General features: G+C 40.4%; 1 protein-coding gene and 3 long non-coding RNA genes across 5 annotated transcripts; 1 reads left to right on the top strand and 3 right to left on the bottom strand.

The window, feature by feature from the left end:
• Window positions 1-741: 741 nt before the first annotated feature.
• On the bottom strand, window positions 742-3,443 carry LOC127360210 (uncharacterized). Of its 2 annotated transcripts, none has more exons than XR_007883348.1 (4): window positions 3,386-3,443; window positions 1,931-2,343; window positions 1,769-1,843; window positions 742-1,576 (listed from the first exon to the last, which is right to left on the bottom strand). It is a non-coding gene; the product is annotated as an uncharacterized LOC127360210 (long non-coding RNA). The 2 variants fall into 2 exon arrangements; XR_007883347.1 differs by having other exon boundaries at window positions 1,951-2,343.
• Window positions 3,444-4,628: 1,185 nt separating this feature from the next.
• On the top strand, window positions 4,629-6,194 carry LOC127360211 (uncharacterized). Its single transcript, XR_007883349.1, has 2 exons — window positions 4,629-5,655; window positions 6,079-6,194. It is a non-coding gene; the product is annotated as an uncharacterized LOC127360211 (long non-coding RNA).
• A 3,126-nt stretch (window positions 6,195-9,320) lies between these two features.
• LOC127360207 (uncharacterized) lies at window positions 9,321-21,070 on the bottom strand. The gene is made up of 3 exons (XM_051394497.1): window positions 19,285-21,070; window positions 17,347-17,594; window positions 9,321-11,456 (listed from the first exon to the last, which is right to left on the bottom strand). Exons 1-3 carry the CDS (start codon window positions 20,951-20,953, stop codon window positions 9,690-9,692), a joined length of 3,684 nt encoding a protein of 1,227 aa, XP_051250457.1. The 5' UTR covers window positions 20,954-21,070; the 3' UTR covers window positions 9,321-9,689.
• On the bottom strand, window positions 13,911-15,592 carry LOC127360212 (uncharacterized). The gene is made up of 2 exons (XR_007883350.1): window positions 15,279-15,592; window positions 13,911-14,783 (listed from the first exon to the last, which is right to left on the bottom strand). It is a non-coding gene; the product is annotated as an uncharacterized LOC127360212 (long non-coding RNA).
• Window positions 21,071-21,470: the final 400 nt, after the last annotated feature.

Genomic DNA, 21,470 nt, shown 5'->3' with positions numbered 1-21,470 from the left:
TAAATATATACAAGGAAACAACTAAATCAATCAGATTAATCAGTTGTAATTTCACAGAATGCAATGCTCCGTGGTCGAACGGCGTTTATGTTAAAGGACATTGTGAAGCCTTTAATGATTTAAGCCGTTAATCATGATATAATTGGTATATGAATTCAATTCAGATTTGTTTTATTACAAACGGCAGACATGTAGTTATGATACAGGATGCCTTCGTACATTCAAAATGTGAGCTTTGATATTAAAATACTTTATGCAGATAGTAACAGTCCTGGTTATGTGCTCTATTCAAGTCAGTCTATGGTCACTGTGGTCTTTCTGTGTGTGGGCTATAAATTTAATGGTACATTTTGCAAATTAAACTAATTATTTTCTATAGGTTTACTAACTGGTAAAATCATGTATTTTGTGATAAAATACAACATATCTAATGTGTATTTCCAACATAGCTTGATCCTGCATCTCTATTTACAGCTCATTAACCCTTACGTGAATGTTTACTGTTGCTATGGCAACAAGTGACAGCCTACATTATCAGCTACATTTGCCCAACAACCCATAAAATCACAATTCGGCATATTTAAACAAAATAAACCACATCTACCAACAGTTACACCCCTTAAACTCTGAGCTAATGTGCTGTTAGGGTCTACTCGACGGCTTTGAGCCCCATGGTCCCTAATGAAAGTCTTTTTTTAGAATTTACACATTGCCTCATTGTTGTTTTCAGCCGGCGCCAACCACCTCCTAAATACATCCTCTTCCATCCACTTGTCGTTAAATTTGCACTTCCCCATCTTCTTTGCATGTTAAACCTCACCTCGACAACTGCGTAATGGTGGCACGCAGCTCTACGTCAGCGTCTGTAGCCGACGTACCGTAAAACAGCTATTAATCGTGGAGACTCTCATTTGACACAATACTAAATTAATCAACTATTAGATGTTTTACGGTGGGCCACTGTGCTTTCCCATCGTCATTAAGTGCACCGGCTGAAAATGTAATACCTACAGCAACTTTACAGTCAATTTAAGACAATATAAGACTTTTTATGGACCCGCGGGAACCCTGTAATAATAAATAAAGAATGAAATGTTAGACACTGGACCTTTGGGACAAAATGTGAAGAACAGAACAACAGATGGATAATGTATGACCTCAGCTATCTTTTTCTTTCTGCCGTCCACCCTCTCTTTCTCCATCGCATAGAACGGTGAGGCCTCAAATTCTTTCCACTTCATTTCCTTTGTCATGTATTTATGACGCAAGGACCTTAGCTGGACAGTGAATGTGTTTTCCTCCCGGGAATCCTGTGTGTGTGTGTGTGTGTGTGTGTGTGTGTGTGTCTGCTGGTTGGACCCTGCTTCAGCTCTGTGTGACAGAAACGACACATTGTTCCTCGAGGCTGAGGGTCCGGCAGTTTCCTCTTCTTTTCCGCTCTGTCTTCCACTCTGCGCTCGGTTAGCTGAAGTTCACGCTGAAAGAACTCAGTTTGTTGGGATGAGCAACCTCTGTCACCAGAACCTGCAGCTCAGGAGGAATGGTTACAGGTCTCTTCACTGTCGGCACGGTGGGACTACAAGGACAGAACAACAACCGGATGACAAAAGCATTCATCAGTAAATGTATTAAGTATTACTAATATTTCCACATGGCATAAATTACACACAAACAGATGAAACAGTACAGCAAACGTCACGTTTAAGAACACTGTTTGAGACTAAAGTGATTCTGAATGTTCAGTCAGTAGAAGAAAGAATGTACTTACAACACTGTGCCAGTTCCTTGGTGGGTGATATGCTCTTCATCGCTCTCTCCAGCTCCTCATCGTCATCATCCATCACTGTGACACAAACATAAAGAATTACAGTGCTGTAAAAATGTATTTCTACATTAGACATACATTATTGTGGTAAAAAGCATATGTTACATGTGATGAAGAAGACCTACTGGTGTCTTCATCAGGTGCACTTGAGGCAGGAACTGATGAAGAGGAGACAGAGGCCGACTGTTTCCTTATCAGCTACTGCTGCAGTCTGTACATCTGAGTCCCTGAAAACACTTAGTTCTCATGATGAAGGCAGCGTAGCCGTCAGCCCTCCTGTCCCACACCTCCCTCCAGCTGCTCTCTGGTCCACAGCCAAAGCCAACCAGCTGCTCGTCCTCTGAGGCTGCTCGAGCTTTGGGTTTTAATTGTATTTCATCCTAGCTGCGTGCAGAACCCACAAAAGATGCCATGCTGGCCTCGCTGTGCCCCTCAGTCATGTTCACTCTGGCAGCCTCTTCTTTCTGGGTGTGTTGATGAGGTAGATTGTAAAGCCTACATCATTGTCCAACAGCCACCTGAAGGATTTCCCCTTGAATTTGCTAAACTGCAAGATGTAATCCCCCCCAGCACCTCTGTGTTGTCTGTGGCACCCCCTCCTCTCTGAAGGACCACAGTCAGGGCATTTAGTTTAACTGTGTCCTCCTTTAGAGCTGCACACTCGTCCTGCAGAGAAGGGTTGTCCTTCAGAAGCTGCTTCAGTTGGATCCTGACACAGAGAACCTCAAGGTCCCTTTACGGAAAACAACTTCCATCCTCACAGGAAAGAAACTGAAAGCTTTTTCCATGCTGGCCTGTGACATACAGTATGTGGGAAACATATTTTTATATATTAAACGTCTACTTCTTCTTAAACATTAGATACTAATGGGGAACTTTTTGACCTTTAAGAACAATAAAACAGGATACATTAAATTATTTTAGCCTATAAATGTTTGAGCTTTCCTGAAGTGATCCAAAATGTACAAAATCATTACTTTTTTTCTGAATTTCTGCACCAGATGGGCTTAAATATAAACCTTAAATATAAACCTTAAATATATACCTTTCATATAAACCTTAAATATATACCTTTAATATAAACCTTAAATATATACCTTTAATATAAACCTTTAATATAAACCTTAAATATAAACCTTAAATATATACCTTTAATATATAACTTTAGGTATTTAAAGTAAAATATCACTCAGGGCTGGTCCCCATTTACAATGACGTCGAGTAACATTTTAAAATGACTACTGAAGATATATTTAATATAATATAAGATATTAAAACAGAAATAAATGTAAGAAAACAATAACTTAATTAAACATTAATAAAATATATAAGACAAAAGAAACCATGTAAAGAAACAACACGTGTCCAAGTGTGGCGCGAAAATCAAAAGCATAAACCGACTGTTTGTAATGACGTCAGAGAGTTTTGCCGCCTTGTAGTTTAAATGAATCAGAGACAAACTACAAACATCGTGATTCAACCTACAAAACTCAGAAATTCCCCGACACAAAGTACATATAAGTAATGTTTTATCTCGTGTTTATCACAACCGTTACTGACCTTCTGAAGTTTGTAGTTTGAAGACAATAAATCCAAATGTCAGGAGTAGTTGACTTCTGCATTACATCCGTAGTGGTTTAGCACTACCATAGAGAATGAATGGGAAACAGTCTGATGAAGGTGTGTTTGGTAAAAATTGTGCTTTTTCTCTGCTCTGTCTCCCTTTTTTACCACACGCACTCTTCCCAATATGAATGCACACACAGCACAAATCCTCTCACTCAAGGATAACTCCATTTCTTAACATCATCTGCCTTATACAAAACAACTACATACATTGATGATGTACACCTTCATAGAGGGAACATCAGCCAACACCCAGTAGATACATGTTACCTTGTGCTTCTCACATATGTCAGAATCATCAGAGTAAAGTAGAATTGAAAGTGTGAATTTGCACTGTTGTAAGGTTTTAACTGAATATTTAAAAAAGCACCTTCTTCTTGTCATGTGATATGGCCTTTTATTGTTCTTTATGTATCTTGGGGAGAAAACTAAAGAAATGCAGTGTATACTGTAATTACAATGATATTTTTATTTCATTTTTTTCCAAACGTTTTCAACAGAGCAAGAGCATATCAATGGGAATATGTTTCTCATTAATGCCATGTTATATTTTTGGCTGCTGCTTCACTTTGAATGCATGTTACACAGTTGAATTGTACATTTCAATTTTAATGTTAATGTTAGTGATTCATTGGTGTTAATAACAAAATAAAACATTTCATTATATATTGTATTTCAGTTGCTGCTTTGTGGTAAAAGTATATGCATAGAGAAAATGATTACATTGATTTGGTCAAATTCATCAAAACAAAATCACATTTACATAATTGTAGTGAATAATATATCTGCAGACATAGAAGGAATTTAAAATGTCAAACAGAATAAATGTAATAAAATGTACTTATTGACTTCATCACAGTAAATATCACTGATATATAAGATTTACTTTATATTTTTATGACAGCAATGTCTCGTATATGAAAATATATAATTGACTTTACTCAGTTAAACTAAATATAACTTGTAATGTAGAAATAATTAAACAACATTTACTTTATATTTTTACTAAAGTTTAGTTGAGTGGTGAGTAAATTTGACTTGATACTGGCAACTGAGTTGTACTTGATATTTCAGCAGTAATATTTACTTAAACATTGTTACAGAGATTATATTAAGTAAATCTTACCAGTTGTTTTTTTCAGTGTCCTTTCCCCCTTTCCCTTTGCATGGACAGGGAGGGACACACTGGAGATGGCCAAGGCCATCTGGCATCTACTTTTCTCCACCAAAAACCTGAGGTGGACCACACTGCACAGACCCTCCTGACAATGGACAATATTATACAAGTGTCTGATGTGATGAGAGCACTGTGTCCACCATTCACTGAGGAGGAGCATGGAGAGGAGGAAACCAACCAGCTTCCTGATGGAATCTACTTTCTCTTCCTTCCTCCCCTGCAGGTCCAAGGGCTGTATGAGGCAGAGCAGAGGGGGAAAGAGAGGGCAAGGACATGAAGAAAGGATGCTCCTCGGTTGTACACCGCTCTGCATTCATGGTAAGCTTTTCAGTTTCTATTTCACCTTTCATTTAGAGTTTTATTTGGTGGTGCACTGCCTCATCTCTTGTGTGTGGAGTTTCATCCAAGGAGCTGTGACTGTTCCTTCCTGAGCGTGCAGCACGGGGAAGGTACGCCGGGTCACCTCACTTTCCTCTCTCAACCAATAACACAACATATTCTGACTGTCAATCCCCAACAAACAGCCACCCTCCTCAGAGTCTTTTTGTGCCACCCAGACTGAGAGTTTGAACGCACGCACAAACCCTAACCGTCCTGTATCAGCAAACCACAGAGCCACTAACACCCACGTTGTTCTTTTATTTTCTGACAAATGTCTGTCTTTACTCTTCTGTTCTGTACACATTCTTTCTGTCTTTGTCCTGTTGTTCTGTATTTTGTTTCTCGTGTTAAAATAATAAAAGAAAACTCAAGAACATCCTCAGAATTTAGATCAGGCCAATGTTTTTGTCTCACTAGAATCACAGAACTATTTACAGAACAAGGTTTTTTTAATAAAAGTTGCTATATTTTCTTAAATACAGACACATTTTACACATTTGATACTTATTAAAAGTAAATTATCTGTTCTCATGTCAGCCGAGCACTCCCTCAGCCCTACTGCACAGCTTTGCACTGAACCGTGCTCCAGCATTCTTTAAACACAGTTGGTTCCTCCTAGACCGGCTCCACTGGAAGAACCACATTGGTCAGCAATGCTGTACTTTTACTGTGTGCTGGTTGAAGTGTGTATAACGCTGACAGCGATCTGCAGCACGCTATCATCAACAGCCAGCTGGCAGAGCAGTTTAATGCTCATTTGAAAGGAATCAGGCACCTCCTGCCCAAGTCTAATATTTATGCTGTCAAATGTCTCATTTCTGACTTGTTGATGTCATACATGAGTTATCTTATGAAAGGATGTCAGATGTGTTTTTACAGGTTACACAAAGCAGTTCTGTTGTGTCAAATCACACATTTGGGATTCATTGTGGTTGTTATTAATTTCACAAACCATGGTTACAGTGAGAGATACAAACTATGATGATTCAGTCTATCTAACCTGCTGCCACTCCCCGAGTGTCTCTCTCCCTCTCTCTAACTGTATGTGTGTGTGATTGCCTGAGTGCAGACAGGTTCCAGCTTCCAGTCCAACCCTCAGCCCCAGGTTCACACCCACCAGCCCAAGCTTGCCCAGGTCTGCACTCCCTCTCCCCCTCTTTTCAATAAACACTAGTTTCCTATTAAGTCCCTGTCTCCTGGAGTGTCTGCATGTGTGTTCACGAGCTCAGTCTCAACACAAACTGGTTAGGGGATGAAAAGGTGAGAAGGAGGCGTGAGCCGAGAAAATACAAAGCGGTAAGAGGGTATACTCTGGAGATTCTTTATTTTAGTTTAAAATAAGCTGCTGAATACTGATTTCTGATGACTTTAACTGGTCACAAGATGACACAGTTACAATATTCAACAAGTGAAGTAGAAAGTCTTAATTCATGAGATCAAGATTAGTATTTTTGTGTCCATGATGGTTTGAGATGTGTCACTCTGTTCTCCACTGCAGTATAATAAGAATACCTTACAATAAACTCAAAGGTACATTTAAATGCTGTTCCAGGATCAGTGTCATTACCCCAAATTTAATATTTACTGACATTAGAGAACACTTTAATTCAGTCCTGTAGCTCACACATGCCAAGACGTTTGTACAAAACATAACAAACTTGTGTTTTCAGCTGTGTTTGCTCTGCTGCTCTTCCAATGCGTGCTCCTTCCAACGCCGCACACAAACTTACACACTACTAACTTCCAGCTAGCCCATCCGTGTTCACGCAGCACCACAGTGGAAGCAAAGCAGAGCAAACAAAGCCAAAACACAATTTTGTTCTGTTTTTCAAAACATCTAGGAATGTGTAAGCTGCAGGACACTTGGATTACTTCAGATGAGCAATATGGAGACATTTTTTGGATGTTTGAAGCCAAGTTGCCGTTCAATGCAGTTTTGTGAGAAACAAACATCTCGGCAAACTCCCAGAAGACCATGATGAGTCCTTCTATCGGCATCGGGGTGAGTAGACGATGACAGAAATTTCATCTTAGGGTGGCTAAAATGGGTTTGAGGTAGCTTGTTAAAGGCACAAGGACAAGTTCAGGAACTGTTTGCATAGAGCATACGTAGCCTATCGTTTGGAGAGGCTTTTTAACCTTAAACTCTGGAAAACATTTGACATGCTGGTGCATCTTAAAAGACATGCTTACTATTCCTTTTTATCTTAAAGAACAGTGTTTTGCTCTGAGGTTCTAAACGTCTGTTTCTGTATCATGAGTAATATCCTACAAAAAGCAGAGCATCTTGACACTAAAAAGTGCGATATTTGGCCCCTCGCTCTTTTCATGCCCACACTCACATCCGTGACCCATTAAAAATGGCCCCACGAGCCACCAGTTGAGAACCTCTGGTTTAACTTGAAAATGCTGATCTAACTTCTTTTCTTTTGTCCCCAAAACGTAGCCACTCCACATGGCCACATACAGTATTTAATACAGTGCAACAAGTTCAAATAAAAATGACATCATTAAAACGAGAGAAAAATAAGAAAATAGACAAATAGCCACATTAACAACTGTGCCGTATACATGTGCACTCAGACTCAAGTTTGTTTCGCAGAGACAGGATTTTCGGGGACAGCTTAAGGACATCAAGCTCTAGAAGAAGCTTTTGAAAAACTTCAAAAGTGTACTTTGTTTTTGGGGGGTAACTCAAATTCATGGCATAAATGATGCTCATGAGCAGGAGACAGGCCTTTGTAACACTTCCATAGTTGTCAAGTACCTCAGTCCCTTCAATAACAATGGACACATCAGTGTCGGATGCACCTTCATCTTCTTCACTTGTGTGGAAGACACAGATCCTCAGGACTTGCTCAGCCTGGTCCTCTTGAACTTCCTCTCTGCTTATATCCTGTAAAATATATGTGAATCCATGTTCAGGTGCATAGTACATATTCTGCTTCATTTTCATTTGGAATAGTATGTATATTCTGTGATGATGGTAAACCTCTTACAACTTATGAATTGCAAAGCACTACACAATTTTGTTTTTACCTGAATAGCCAGATGGCTTTTCTTGTGACACAGCTTGCTGTAGTTGCTGTTTGAGATGGCACTGTGTCAACTGTACAAAGTTGTTGCTTTGGGCTTAAGGACAAAAACACAAAGACAAAATAATACATTAAAACTACAGAATACTACAAGAAATACTACATTAAAACTAGAGGATCATGTAACCAAAATGAACTGTACCACTGTCAAACCAATGTATTTTGGATAATATTTGAAAATATGGCTCTGATCTAAAACATTACACCCATTTCCACATGTGTTAAATCTTAAATGAAGAAAATCCTGCATTTTTGCCGCTGTGATTCTGTTCCTCTCCTCCAAGAGCATTGCTGGTCTAGATTCACGTTGTTGAGAGAGAGCTGTGTCATATGCATCAAGAATAATGCAGAATCCAAATTGAAACAGTGTAAACGGAATCAGAATAGAGAACAATGAGGCTTCATATCAAATTATGAGCAAAATATAGACGAGGGGATTAGAAAGAAAGGGATCCAAACAAGGTGATGGTCCTTATGAAGCATGTGGAAGAAAATGATCACAGGAAATGTTTTTGGATAGATCATTTGAATTTTTTCCAATTTCCACAAATGAATCTGAATTTCAGATACTTAAGGCTCATCAGTAGCTCTATAACAACTCAAAAAGATGGAAAGTGCATCATTTCTACAAGTGGTGGTTCTTTTAGTTGAAATAAGACACATAAAGTATTTTCATATATGGAATAAAAATATACAGCCACAGTAAGAAACAAATCTGAAATGCCAATAAATGAAATCATATTTATCCTGATAAACTGAGTGACATTTTGTGGGAATGAACATCTCTCCTGACCTCTGTTTGCTCTGTCTCAGTAAGATTTTAGATTTGTGGCAAACTACGAGTACACTGCAAATGAACAAAAACCATAGCTTCCTCTTTAGCTTAAATAATGATTAGCAGCAGGGTTTTGGTGAGGTCTGGTAGAGGCTCTCCAAACCGACGCTGCGGATATTTGAAACGTTTTCTCTCCTCCCTTCCCCTCCTATGTGTAGCGGTTGTGTACTCTGTCGTTGCCTTGAGTTCATTATGCGAAGGAAACTCATCATTTTGGCAAACCCGCCATTTATCCACAGCATCTAGCGAACTATTAATTATACAGTCAGTCCCGGTTTCAAAACACTATTACAAACACTATTAAAACTTACTTGGTATTTCTAAGTTCATGGGCAATGACTATGAAACCTTTGAATATTATGTGAAAATACACAATAAAACTTACTCTTCCCACACAGTTTATTTATTACATGAAAGACATATATAGTTTTACTTGAATAATTCCAGTTCTCACTGATACTTACAATTAGAAAATAACAATTGTGACAGTTAACCTAATAAATATTACTACACCAAAAAATGTATGGCTGAACAGACACAGGAAGGAGCGCCACCTAAACACACTCAAACATTTACAGGACAACTAATGAGAAGATGTCAAAGTACCGCCCACAATGTTTGATTGACAGCTGATCTCTGTGCAGTGAAGAAACGCCACAACAATCAGCTCTCAGCAACAAACATGAAGACAAAATCAGTTTAAGGATTCAAACTCAGAGTTTAACACAAAGTCCCTGAAATGACTTCTGTCTATTTCAGTTTATAGAACTCAGCAGTGGATTCAAGATAAAGACAAAGTCCAGCATAGAGAGACTGAGTGAATGTGGTCTGGACTCTGTGGAGGAGAGTCATGGTTTCAGAGACGCTGTAGAAGGACAGAATACCTGCACTGTGATCCAGATACACTCCAACTCTGGAGGACTGAGGACCTGAGACAGGAGTTTGGACATTGTTGTAATAAAAGTTATAACTGTTATTGTAATAATATAATGACCAAGATTTGTTATTGTGTCCAAAAAAACATTCATTCCAGCTCCCTGCTCTGCTGATATTCTTGTATGCGACTGCTACACCAACTCCTCCCCCTCTCCACTCCACCTCCCAGTAACAACGTCCAGTCAGACTCTCTCTACTCAGGACCTGAACACATCCAGTGAATCTGTCAGGGTGACTAGAATAAGACTGATGTTGACTCATGAATGTTACTTTTCTGTTCCCCTTAGATAATAACAGCTGTGTGTTTGCTGTGTTTGGATCCAGTGTGAGTTCACGTGAATATTGTAAGAATCCAGCTCTGGTCTTGGGCTCTGGTTGTGACAGTAAAACATCCACTTCAGTCACTGTCAGTGAGACGTTTGTCCATTTGTCCCTCAGAAGGTCCTGTAGTTTATCTCTGAGCTCTGACACAGCCGCTGTCACATCCTCAAAGTACCTCAGAGGACGGATATTGATGCTGGATGTAGATTCACTGAGTGCTGACAGTGAGGGGTAGTTGTGTAGAAACTGGGTGTGGTCCTCTGTGTGTGACAGCTTCTTCATCTCAGCGTCTTTCCTCTTCAGCTCAGTGATCTCCTGCTCCAGCTTCTCCTGAAGCTCTTTGACTCGACTCACTTCAGTTTCCTGCTGGGATCTGACCTGCTGCTTCACATCAGAGCTTCTTTTCTCCATGAGACGGATCAGCTGAGTGAAGATCTTCTCACTGTCCTCCACTGCTTTATCAGCAGAGCGATTGATAGCCTCCACCTCCCGTTGAAGCTCCTTCACATCTTTCTCTCTGTCCTGGATTCTCTGCTGGATGTTTTGTCGACTCACCTCGAGCTCTCTCTGCCTCTCAGTCCTTTCTGCTGCAGCTGAGACTGTGTCGTGGCCTTTATGTTCATCCACAGGGCAGAGATAACAGATACACTGCTGATCAGTACGGCAGAACATCTTCATCACCTCATCATGACGAGAGCAGATGTTCTCCTGGAGCTTCTTGGAGGGGTCCACCAGCTTGTGTTTCTTAAACTGAGCCACATCATAATGAAGCTGGAGGTGTTTCTCACAGTAAGAAACCAGACAGACCAGACAGGACTTGAGGGCTTTCAGTTTTCTCCCAGTGCAGACATCACAGGCCACATCTTCAGGTCCAGCATAGCAGAGATCAGCAAGAGCAGCTTGGAGTCCAGTCTTCTTCAGTTCCTCCACTAAAGCTGCTAACATGGTGTTTTTTACCAGGACAGGCCTCGGTGTGAAGGTCTGCCTACACTGAGGGCAGCTGTGGATTTTCTTCTCATCCTCTCCATCCCAGTAGCTTTTAATACAGTTCATGCAGTAGCTGTGTCCACAGGGAGTAGTCACCGGATCCTTCAGTAGATCCAGACAGATGGAACAAGAGAAGGTTTCTCGGTCCAGCTGAACTCCTTTCTGCGCCATTTCACCTCTCAGTGACAACGACTGTCTGAGTTTCACTTCCTTATAAATGAGGCCGGGTTGAGCTCTGATCTCAACAACATGTGTCTCTGCAGTGAATGGGGCCTGTCAGCTCTTGCTCATGTTGGTTACACCCATCTACAAACTGTAGATCTGAAGGGGAGGGAACAAGGAAATACATGAACAGAGTGTAGCTCGCTGTGTTTGAATCAGGAAGAAGAGGGAGGGGTTATCGAGGGTTTAAAGTTCTGTTTTATTGTCATTATACAACACAGGATTGCACAATAACATGCAGTTGTAGTCCTCTCCACTCACACACTGAAAATGTCAAATTCAAATGGATAAAAACTGACTGGAAAGGAGTAAAAGATTCACTGTGTCTAACTTCTCTTCCTGTACAAAGAGGAAAAACAGCTCAAGATGGCAACATGAAGAAAAACATCCAAAAGTTACTCACTGATTATTAAATCATAAAACAACTATCAAAATGTTACAGGCCTCAAGCATGAGTTACCCGTAAGCAGGTATAGTATCCTGTTTTGTGCAGGAAAAGCAGAGACAGGAGACGTTACTTGTGATCGCTCAGCAGGCTGTTCTCTGTTTTTATTTAACAGAATCTTTCTTTTTCACTTCATTTAAACCAACTTAGTGTTTTGTTCACAACAATCTTCATTTTGCAATTTACATGACATCAAGCTTTAAGGTTCATATACTAACCCACTGGACTGACATTTTACAAATGTACAAAATGACTGCTGAATGAAACAGAAATCAAATTCAAACTCCTAATTTGTACCATTGTTCACCAACAGTGACTGCTATTTAGGTCCAACACCACATTTACAGTAGCATTAATACTTTTAAGCCCAAGCTGTTCACATTTTTACTAAATTCTTAAACACAAAGTATACATAACAATAACAGGCCATCATTACAAAAATACCTTTGCCCTTTTTAACTTTACCAAAATATTTGATCTATATATTATTATTATTATTATTATTATTATTATTATTATTATTATTATTATATTATCCTGGTAACATGACTTAGATGAACGACTTAACAACTTTACACAACCGTACTTCACAAAGCTTTGACAAAACAAATACAAGACAGAGGGTATGTCAAGGAGCAGGGACCAGAAATAAAAGAAGTATTAAGAGGAGCGAGCAAGATTTCATTGCAGGAAAACTCAGTTTCTTAGCTGAGCAAACTACTGTTTTACACATCAAACATTGTCAAAACAACATAATGAAGTCCTTGTAAAAAAAAGTCCTTATAAATGCTTTGTGACAAGATATGACACACTACTAACCTGTTTTGTGCAGGAGAAGCCTCACGCAGCCCTACTAGCGCTCACCAAAGTGGACACTCCCTCTTGTGGCACAACTGGGAAATTGCACTTTTAAAACTACTACTCCCATGTCTTGTAAAGATTCATTAACATTTGACCTTTTTCACTGGCTAATACACAAAACATTTTAACAGTTGTGACTATACATTTGTAGGCGTCACAGAAACATTTTGAATGAATTTAAAGGAGTAAATATGTTGATTACACCAGAATACAATGAAAACAATACAATTAATGTTACATAATTACATTCATCCTGAGTTTTATATCGGAGGTGAGAAGATATTAAAGTCTGTTATTTACTAATTATAATAATAATAATATATAATAATTAAAGAAAATGTAAAGAACAAGATATTAGAATCAGAGTGAGTTTTATTATAAGAAGGTTTTCAATACAAGGAATTTGCCTTGTTATCTTTGTACATAATAAACATAAAGTGCTAAAAACTATAAATAAAGGAAACAAGGACTTCAAATCAAAAAGCACAAAAATAAAAATATTATAAAGAGAAAAATAAACAATATGTACAATAAGACTGTTATATATATTTTTATTTTAGCTCTTTGGTTGTTTGAACTTCTTTAATGCAGGACGAGGCTGTTTATCAGAGGTTCTGTGAATATAGTTTGTGTTCAGGTCTTCAAAGTCAAATTAAACAAAAATGCTGAGATATGTCTACTGTATTTATTTTCTAAAGTTTTCTATCACCCCATAAAACCAAGAAGGCCTCCCGACCTACTAAATAACTAAAGAATACATAATACAGACAGAGAATTGTATAAAAAGTTCCCTAAAATATCAGGAAAACTGATCTCTGATCAATATTCAAAGGAAATAATCTGCTCAAACTTCATCCAAATCTCTGGTTTTACACAAACTTGCTGCAGTTATTGTGTTCACTGTTTGGGTTCATTGTTCAGTTTATCAGCTGTTCTCTGCTGTTATTGTTATAATTCAATATAATATGAAATATGTGTAACATATAGTTTACTCAGTGATAGAAAAGGTGTCCCTGAAGGATAAAGGCTGGGAGCCAGTGCCTTAGAGGAATGGAAACAACGAATCATTGTGAACTGAATGAACCTGTGTCTGCTGCTTATTGAACAATATGGATACAGGAAAGTGCAGTCCTCCATATATTCACATGTCAGTGTGACACCCGGCTCCTGAGCTGTGACAATAAATGGGAGATAAACGGTTTGAAGTCAAAGATGAACGAGTTTATTACTAAAATATAATGCAAGTGCAATCCCACAGTGGAATGATGAGGTGTGTTGGTCAGTGGTATCAGTGTGTCAGCACATAAATGAGGGCGTTGTGAGGTGCAGAAACTGAACTAATGACACGGCCGAAGCCAACCAAACAGGAACATGGCTGGAGGAACGAGGGGTCCAGATCTTCAGAGCCCTTGGGAGACTGGCCAGGTGGTCCCAGTGCGCCGATGAACTCACACACACACATACACACACACACACACACACACACACACACACACACACACACAGAGCAGGCCCTGCCGTCACACCCCCTCCATAGGAACCAGACTTCCCCTCTACAATATGAGAAAATAATACACAATAAACTATATCAGGTTGTGACTTTAACTAGTGATCCAGTTCACTAGAATATTCACTTCAAATGTGTCTTCTGTTCATTTTAAACAACATCAGTAAACATCCCAGTTTGTCACAGAACAAAAGCAACTGAGCTGATGCTCGCCACCCGCCTCCTCTTCAGATCATCCATGCCCCCTCCCCCCTTCAGCAACCTGGTACCCAGAGCCAGTCCTGACCTCCCTGGGGCCTTCAGCAAACCTCTGCTAAGGGGCCCTCCTACCTGAGCCATAAGCCATGTAAACCATTTGCCACACAGTCACACCCACTGACAGCCCAGTGCTCCCACTGTCAGGTGGCCCTCACTCTTGTGAGGTTTCACCTGCAGCTCCCCCCACTTGAAAAGGCAGCTTGCTTCAGAAGATTGGACTGGAATTCACTCAATGACCAAGATTCAGCTTTCTTTCTTTTCTTTCTTTTATTTTGAAAGTTTCCGAGGCCAATAACAGGTGAAAAACCTTCAAATACAAACACAAATAGACCTTTAAGAAAATGTAACCCAGAAACCATAATCAATCACCATAACCCAAACTCAAAGACTTCATTTAAACTACTAGAAATTAATCTAGAAAATCAGTAGAAAATACCAACATTTAAAGCACCAAACTAAATTAAATCCATTTTAAAGCACTGTTCAATGATGATTTTAACCCAACGATCTGTAGCAGCTTTCACCTCTTTTAAATAAACATAAATCATCAAATCAAATGACTTTTAGCTTGAATCCTTTTTAAAATACACATTTCTTAACTGTACTTTTAACCCACATGATATTAAATATATCACATTTTAACCTGAATTTGATCACATGATTTCCCAAATGCTCAAGTCTACATCAGTCTACAGTTCACAACAACTCCAATGAAAGCTACGAAAACAGATGACATCAATGAAAGCTCCCCGGCTCCTTCTTCCTTGTTTGAAACAAGCTTTAGTCCTGCAGTCTCATTTACCCAAGTCCAGTCTCTCCAACCATTTCTTCCACACACTGCTTCCTCTCACCATCCTGTGAGTGAGTGCCTCCAAACTCCCCCGATCACCAAATCATCTCCACCTGGTGCACTCAGTCTGCTGCCTTCAGGCTGGGAGACACACCCACACCTGATGCACTCAGGCAGGGAGGGGCGCGGCCTGCAGCTCAACTCAACACCCACTACAACCCAGTTTGCTCCATCTGTCGGTCGCTGACAATAAGTAGATCTATACAGAACACAATCAGGTACATTCAATATTTACTGAATAGAATATGTTCTATAAAATCTTAATATGAGTCAATATTTACTACAAGAAATTGCAAATTATATTTCTATGAAAAAATCAGAGAATACAACATTTAGCTTTGGCTCTGCTGCCTGTAAATGAGTCCAGTCCTCACAATATTATACAATTAGCTTTGGTTATCCAATGTACCGTAAAACTCCCTCAACCACTGAACGCACCCTGCCTCATCTGTGGATGATCAATATGGAAAATACTATTGTTTATTTAAAGCAGTTTCAATCTTATTTGTAAAAAAAAGAAAAATTAGGATATCAAACAACATATGAATTACTAATCATTCACTTAATCTAGCTCTGAGAGAGACAGCTCATCTAGACCAACCTAGAGAGAGAGAGAGAGAGAGAGAGAGAGAATATGCAGCTGACCTTAGAAAGAATGAAAGCTGAAGGTTTTACCATAGTTGTGGTATTTCAGGTTTTATTTGCACAGGTTTCAACAAATCAGGTAGACCACAATGCCCTTTAAATGAAAGGGATGTTGCCCCTTTAACAACAATATGCTCCAATCTTTAGGTTCTGTATTTGCACTGTTTAACAAACTTCATAGCCTACCTAAAAAATATGGGAACTAAAAGAACATAAAGTCTATTGGTATGTGAGGCAGATATCATAATATAGTAACACTGTAGACCAAAGGCTGATCAATAATAGCCAAATCCTGGCTACATGCTCATTCAGAACACATCAACATTAAAAAACACTAATAAAGGCTACGATGTACTGTGTGACCAAGTTTAAATGTCCTCATCATCGTCATCCTCAGCTACCAGTTCGTTGTTAAACTCTTCCTCTTCCTCTTCCTCCCTGTCCTGCCTGAGAGAACAGCTCTCGCCCTGATGCGCATGGCTCTCTCTCTTTGAAACAGTGGATCAGGTGGTCCTCGCTACCGTCAGCAGCCACTGTCAAGCCACACACCTTAAAGGACAATATTCCGTTAATAATCTTACTAGCACACACACACACACACACACACACACACACACACACCTTGAAGGAGTTCTTCACCAGCTCCGCGTCCAGCTCGTCCCACGCTTTAAGGAGCCAGGCTACGAGTAAGCGGCGAGCTGGGGCTCTCATATTCCCGCCTCCCCTGCCATCCAGTTGTCATACGATTCATGCAGACTGGCTTTGAACGGTTGATTCCACATGACATCAGGGGCCTGGATGTATTTGGTACAACCTCCAGGTATGACAGCCATGGTTACGTTGTAGCCCCCGCTTGAGCTCCACTTTGGTGGCAGCGCTGATGTGACATCGGTAAGAATCCCAGGCTCGCAGACGAGGACCGAAGTTTAGTTTCCCGCCACTTTTCTCAGCCAGTCTGCAGTCAAATCCTCCTTCATCCAGCCATTAGTGGAGGATGCTACCACCACTCCACTGATGGTTTGCATTGCCTTGACTTCCCTGACTCTCCCTTTGAAAAACCACATAAGGTTTCAGTTTTGTCCACCACGGTCAAGTGACTCTTCTCGTGGCCCGTAGTTTTAAGTGGAACACTGCGTACCTCTCGTATCCACCGTAGTCGAGGCAACCATATCAAACCAGACCAGATGTTCTTCACCTGTTTCTTCCTTTTCTCAATCAAACGCGTCGTGAATGGGACAAAATCCAGCAGCTTCCCGGTGAAGTGCCTGGCGTCTTTCTGAGCAACAGTTGTAGTCTGTAAGTTATTGCGGTGGAGGAATTTATCAAGCCAGCCAGCACTCGCAGCAAAGACGTCCACACCAGTGCAGTCACTCACCGTGGCGTGGATTTCTTTAGCCTTCTTCCTGGTCATCTTGCGGGAAACTCTGAGGTGTCGTGCCCGCATGCTGTGGATCCACTCACACACTTGTAGCTCCAGCTCTTCACTAGACTTCTTCCTCCCTCCACCGCGCAGTCTCGCCCTTTTACTGTCTTCCTCCGACAGACGTTGAAGTTCAGCTTTATTTTGTTCGGCAAATTTGACAACGGACAGCTTGAATTTCAGGTCGTACTTTTTTCTCGCTGCTGTAAAACGACGTTTTTGGGAATCAGCCTTTTTTTCTGTCTCTCTTGTTTACCATGTTACCGGTAAGTCTGAATGAATTATGCGTTGGTGTTCATAGTTTCTGTAAAATGAAGTGAGCATAGTGAGCATATAGGGCCGACTGGCTCTGCTGGTACCAGCGTGGGACTGCGGTCAAGCCCTAATATCGAGTATCTTTACTGCGCCAGTGTGGAGAAATGCCAAAATAAAAGTCCCATTTTTATGCCTCCAGAGATTGCATATTTGACCATATTTGAGCTACTGTAAAAACATATTGCTCAATAATTCCTGGCTAAGGATGGTATATCTGACCTCTGCACATCTAAGACTACACACACACTCAATACCAAGCATTTTTACTGCAGAAATTTGGAGAAATTTTACAATAAAAGTCCATATTTGTACCTCCAAGTGGCATATTTGACCATATTTGAGCTACTGTAAAAACATATTGCTCAATATTTCCTGGCTATGGATGGTATATTTGACTTTTACACATTTGAGACTACAGACTGACTTGTTTCCTATAGCTTTCCTTAATCACATGTCTTCCTTGTGTCCCCTCTCAGCAAGTATTTGAGAGACAAATATGAGGAAGAGACAGTAGGTACAATGCACTCAGTAAGCATGTGTGAATAAAGAATCATCAGATACTTAAGGCTCATCAGTAGCTCTATAACAACTCAAAAAGATGGAAAGTGCATCATTTCTACAAGTGGTGGTTCTTTTAGTTGAAATAAGACACATAAAGTATTTTCATATATGGAATAAAAATATACAGCCACAGTAAGAAACAAATCTGAAATGCCAATAAATGAAATCATATTTATCCTGATAAACTGAGTGACATTTTGTGGGAATGAACATCTCTCCTGACCTCTGTTTGCTCTGTCTCAGTAAGATTTTAGATTTGTGGCAAACTACGAGTACACTGCAAATGAACAAAAACCATAGCTTCCTCTTTAGCTTAAATAATGATTAGCAGCAGGGTTTTGGTGAGGTCTGGTAGAGGCTCTCCAAACCGACGCTGCGGATATTTGAAACGTTTTCTCTCCTCCCTTCCCCTCCTATGTGTAGCGGTTGTGTACTCTGTCGTTGCCTTGAGTTCATTATGCGAAGGAAACTCGTCATTTTGGCAAACCCGCCATTTATCCACAGCATCTAGCGAACTATTAATTATACAGTCAGTCCCGGTTTCAAAACACTATTACAAACACTATTAAAACTTACTTGGTATTTCTAAGTTCATGGGCAATGACTATGAAACCTTTGAATATTATGTGAAAATACACAATAAAACTTACTCTTCCCACACAGTTTATTTATTACATGAAAGACATATATAGTTTTACTTGAATAATTCCAGTTCTCACTGATACTTACAATTAGAAAATAACAATTGTGACAGTTAACCTAATAAATATTACTACACCAAAAAATGTATGGCTGAACAGACACAGGAAGGAGCGCCACCTAAACACACTCAAACATTTACAGGACAACTAATGAGAAGATGTCAAAGTACCGCCCACAATGTTTGATTGACAGCTGATCTCTGTGCAGTGAAGAAACGCCACAACAATCAGCTCTCAGCAACAAACATGAAGACAAAATCAGTTTAAGGATTCAAACTCAGAGTTTAACACAAAGTCCCTGAAATGACTTCTGTCTATTTCAGTTTATGGAACTCAGCAGTGTCTCCAACAGACCAGAACGATAAACGAAGTCCAGCATAGAGAGACTGAGTGAATGTGGTCTGGACTCTGTGGAGGAGAGTCATGGTTTCAGAGACGCTGTAGAAGGACAGAATACCTGCACTGTGATCCAGATACACTCCAACTCTGGAGGACTGAGGACCTGAGACAGGAGTTTTGACATTGTTGTACCTAAAGTTATAACTGTTATTGTCACAATATAATGACCAAGATTTGTTATTGAATCCAAATACACATTCATTCGAGATCCCTGCTCTGCTGATATTCTTGTATGCGACTGCTACATAAACTCTCCCTCTCCTCTCCACCTCCCAGTAACAACGTCCAGTCAGACTCTCTCTACTCAGGACCTGATACCTTTTAGTGAATCTGTCTGGGTGACTAGAATAAGACTGTTGTTGACTCATGTATGTTACTTTTCTGTTCCCCTCAGATAATAACAGCTGTGTGTTTGCTGTGTTTGGATCCAGTGTGAGTTCACGTGAATATTGTAAGAATCCAGCTCTGGTCTTGGGCTCTGGTTGTGACAGTAAAACATCCACTTCAGTCACTGTCAGTGAGACGTTTGTCCATTTGTCCCTCAGAACGTCCTGTAGTTTATCTCTGAGCTCTGACACAGCCGCTGTCACATCCTCAAAGTACCTCAGAGGACGGATATTGATGCTGGATGTAGATTCACTGAGTGCTGACAGTGAGGGGTAGTTGTGTAGAAACTGGGTGTGGTCCTCTGTGTGTGACAGCTTCTTCATCTCAGCGTCTTTCCTCTTCAGCTCAGTGATCTCCTGCTCCAGCTTCTCCTGAAGCTCTTTGACTCGACTCACTTCAGTTTCCTGCTGGGATCTGACCTGCTGCTTCACATCAGAGCTTCTTTTCTCCATGAGACGGATCAGCTGAGTGAAGATCTTCTCACTGTCCTCCACTGCTTTATCAGCAGAGCGATTGATAGCCTCCACCTGCCGTTGAAGCTCCTTCACATCTTTCTCTCTGTCCTGGATTCTCTGCTGGATGTTTTGTCGACTCACCTCGAGCTCTCTCTGCCTCTCAGTCCTTTCTGCTGCAGCTGAGACTGTGTCGTGGCCTTTATGTTCATCCATGGAGCACAAAATACAGATGGTCTGCTGATCAGTGCGGCAGAAGATCTTCATCACCTCATCATGACGAGAGCAGATGTTCTCCTGGAGCTTCTTGGAGGGGTCCACCAGCTTGTGTTTCTTAAAGGTAAGTGAGTCAAAGTGAGGCTGGAGGTGTTTCTCACAGTAAGATGCCAGACAGAACAGACAGGACTTGAGGGCTTTCAGTTTTCTCCCAGTGCAGACATCACAGGCCACATCTTCAGGTCCAGCATAGCAGAGATCAGCAGGAGCAGCTTGGAGTCCAGTCTTCTTCAGTTCCTCCACTAAAACTGCTAACATGGTGTTTTTTACCAGGACAGGCCTCGGTGTGAAGGTCTGCCTACACTGAGGGCAGCTGTGGATTTTCTTCTCATCCTCTTCATCCCAGTAGCTTTTAATACAGTTCATGCAGTAGCTGTGTCCACAGGGAGTAGTCACCGGATCCTTCAGTAGATCCAGACAGATGGAACAAGAGAAGGTTTCTCGGTCCAGCTGAACTCCTTTCTGCGCCATTTCACCTCTCAGTGACAACGACTGTCTGAGTTTCACTTCCTTATAAATGAGGCCGGGTTGAGCTCTGATCTCAACAACATGTGTCTCTGCAGTGAATGGGGCCTGTCAGCTCTTGCTCATGTTGGTTACACCCATCTACAAACTGTAGATCTGAAGGGGAGGGAACAAGGAAATACATGAACAGAGTGTAGCTCGCTGTGTTTGAATCAGGAAGAAGAGGGAGGGGTTATCGAGGGTTTAAAGTTCTGTTTTATTGTCATTATACAACACAGGATTGCACAATAACATGCAGTTGTAGTCCTCTCCACTCACACACTGAAAATGTCAAATTCAAATGGATAAAAACTGACTGGAAAGGAGTAAAAGATTCACTGTGTCTAACTTCTCTTCCTGTACAAAGAGGAAAAACAGCTCAAGATGGCAACATGAAGAAAAACATCCAAAAGTTACTCACTGATTATTAAATCATAAAACAACTATCAAAATGTTACAGGCCTCAAGCATGAGTTACCCGTAA

Source organism: Dicentrarchus labrax, unplaced genomic scaffold (assembly GCF_905237075.1).
Source record: "Dicentrarchus labrax unplaced genomic scaffold, dlabrax2021, whole genome shotgun sequence".
Classification (NCBI taxonomy): Eukaryota; Metazoa; Chordata; class Actinopteri; family Moronidae; genus Dicentrarchus; species Dicentrarchus labrax.
Note: the sequence above shows the minus strand (reverse complement) of the source record. Positions and strands in the feature narration are given on the sequence as shown.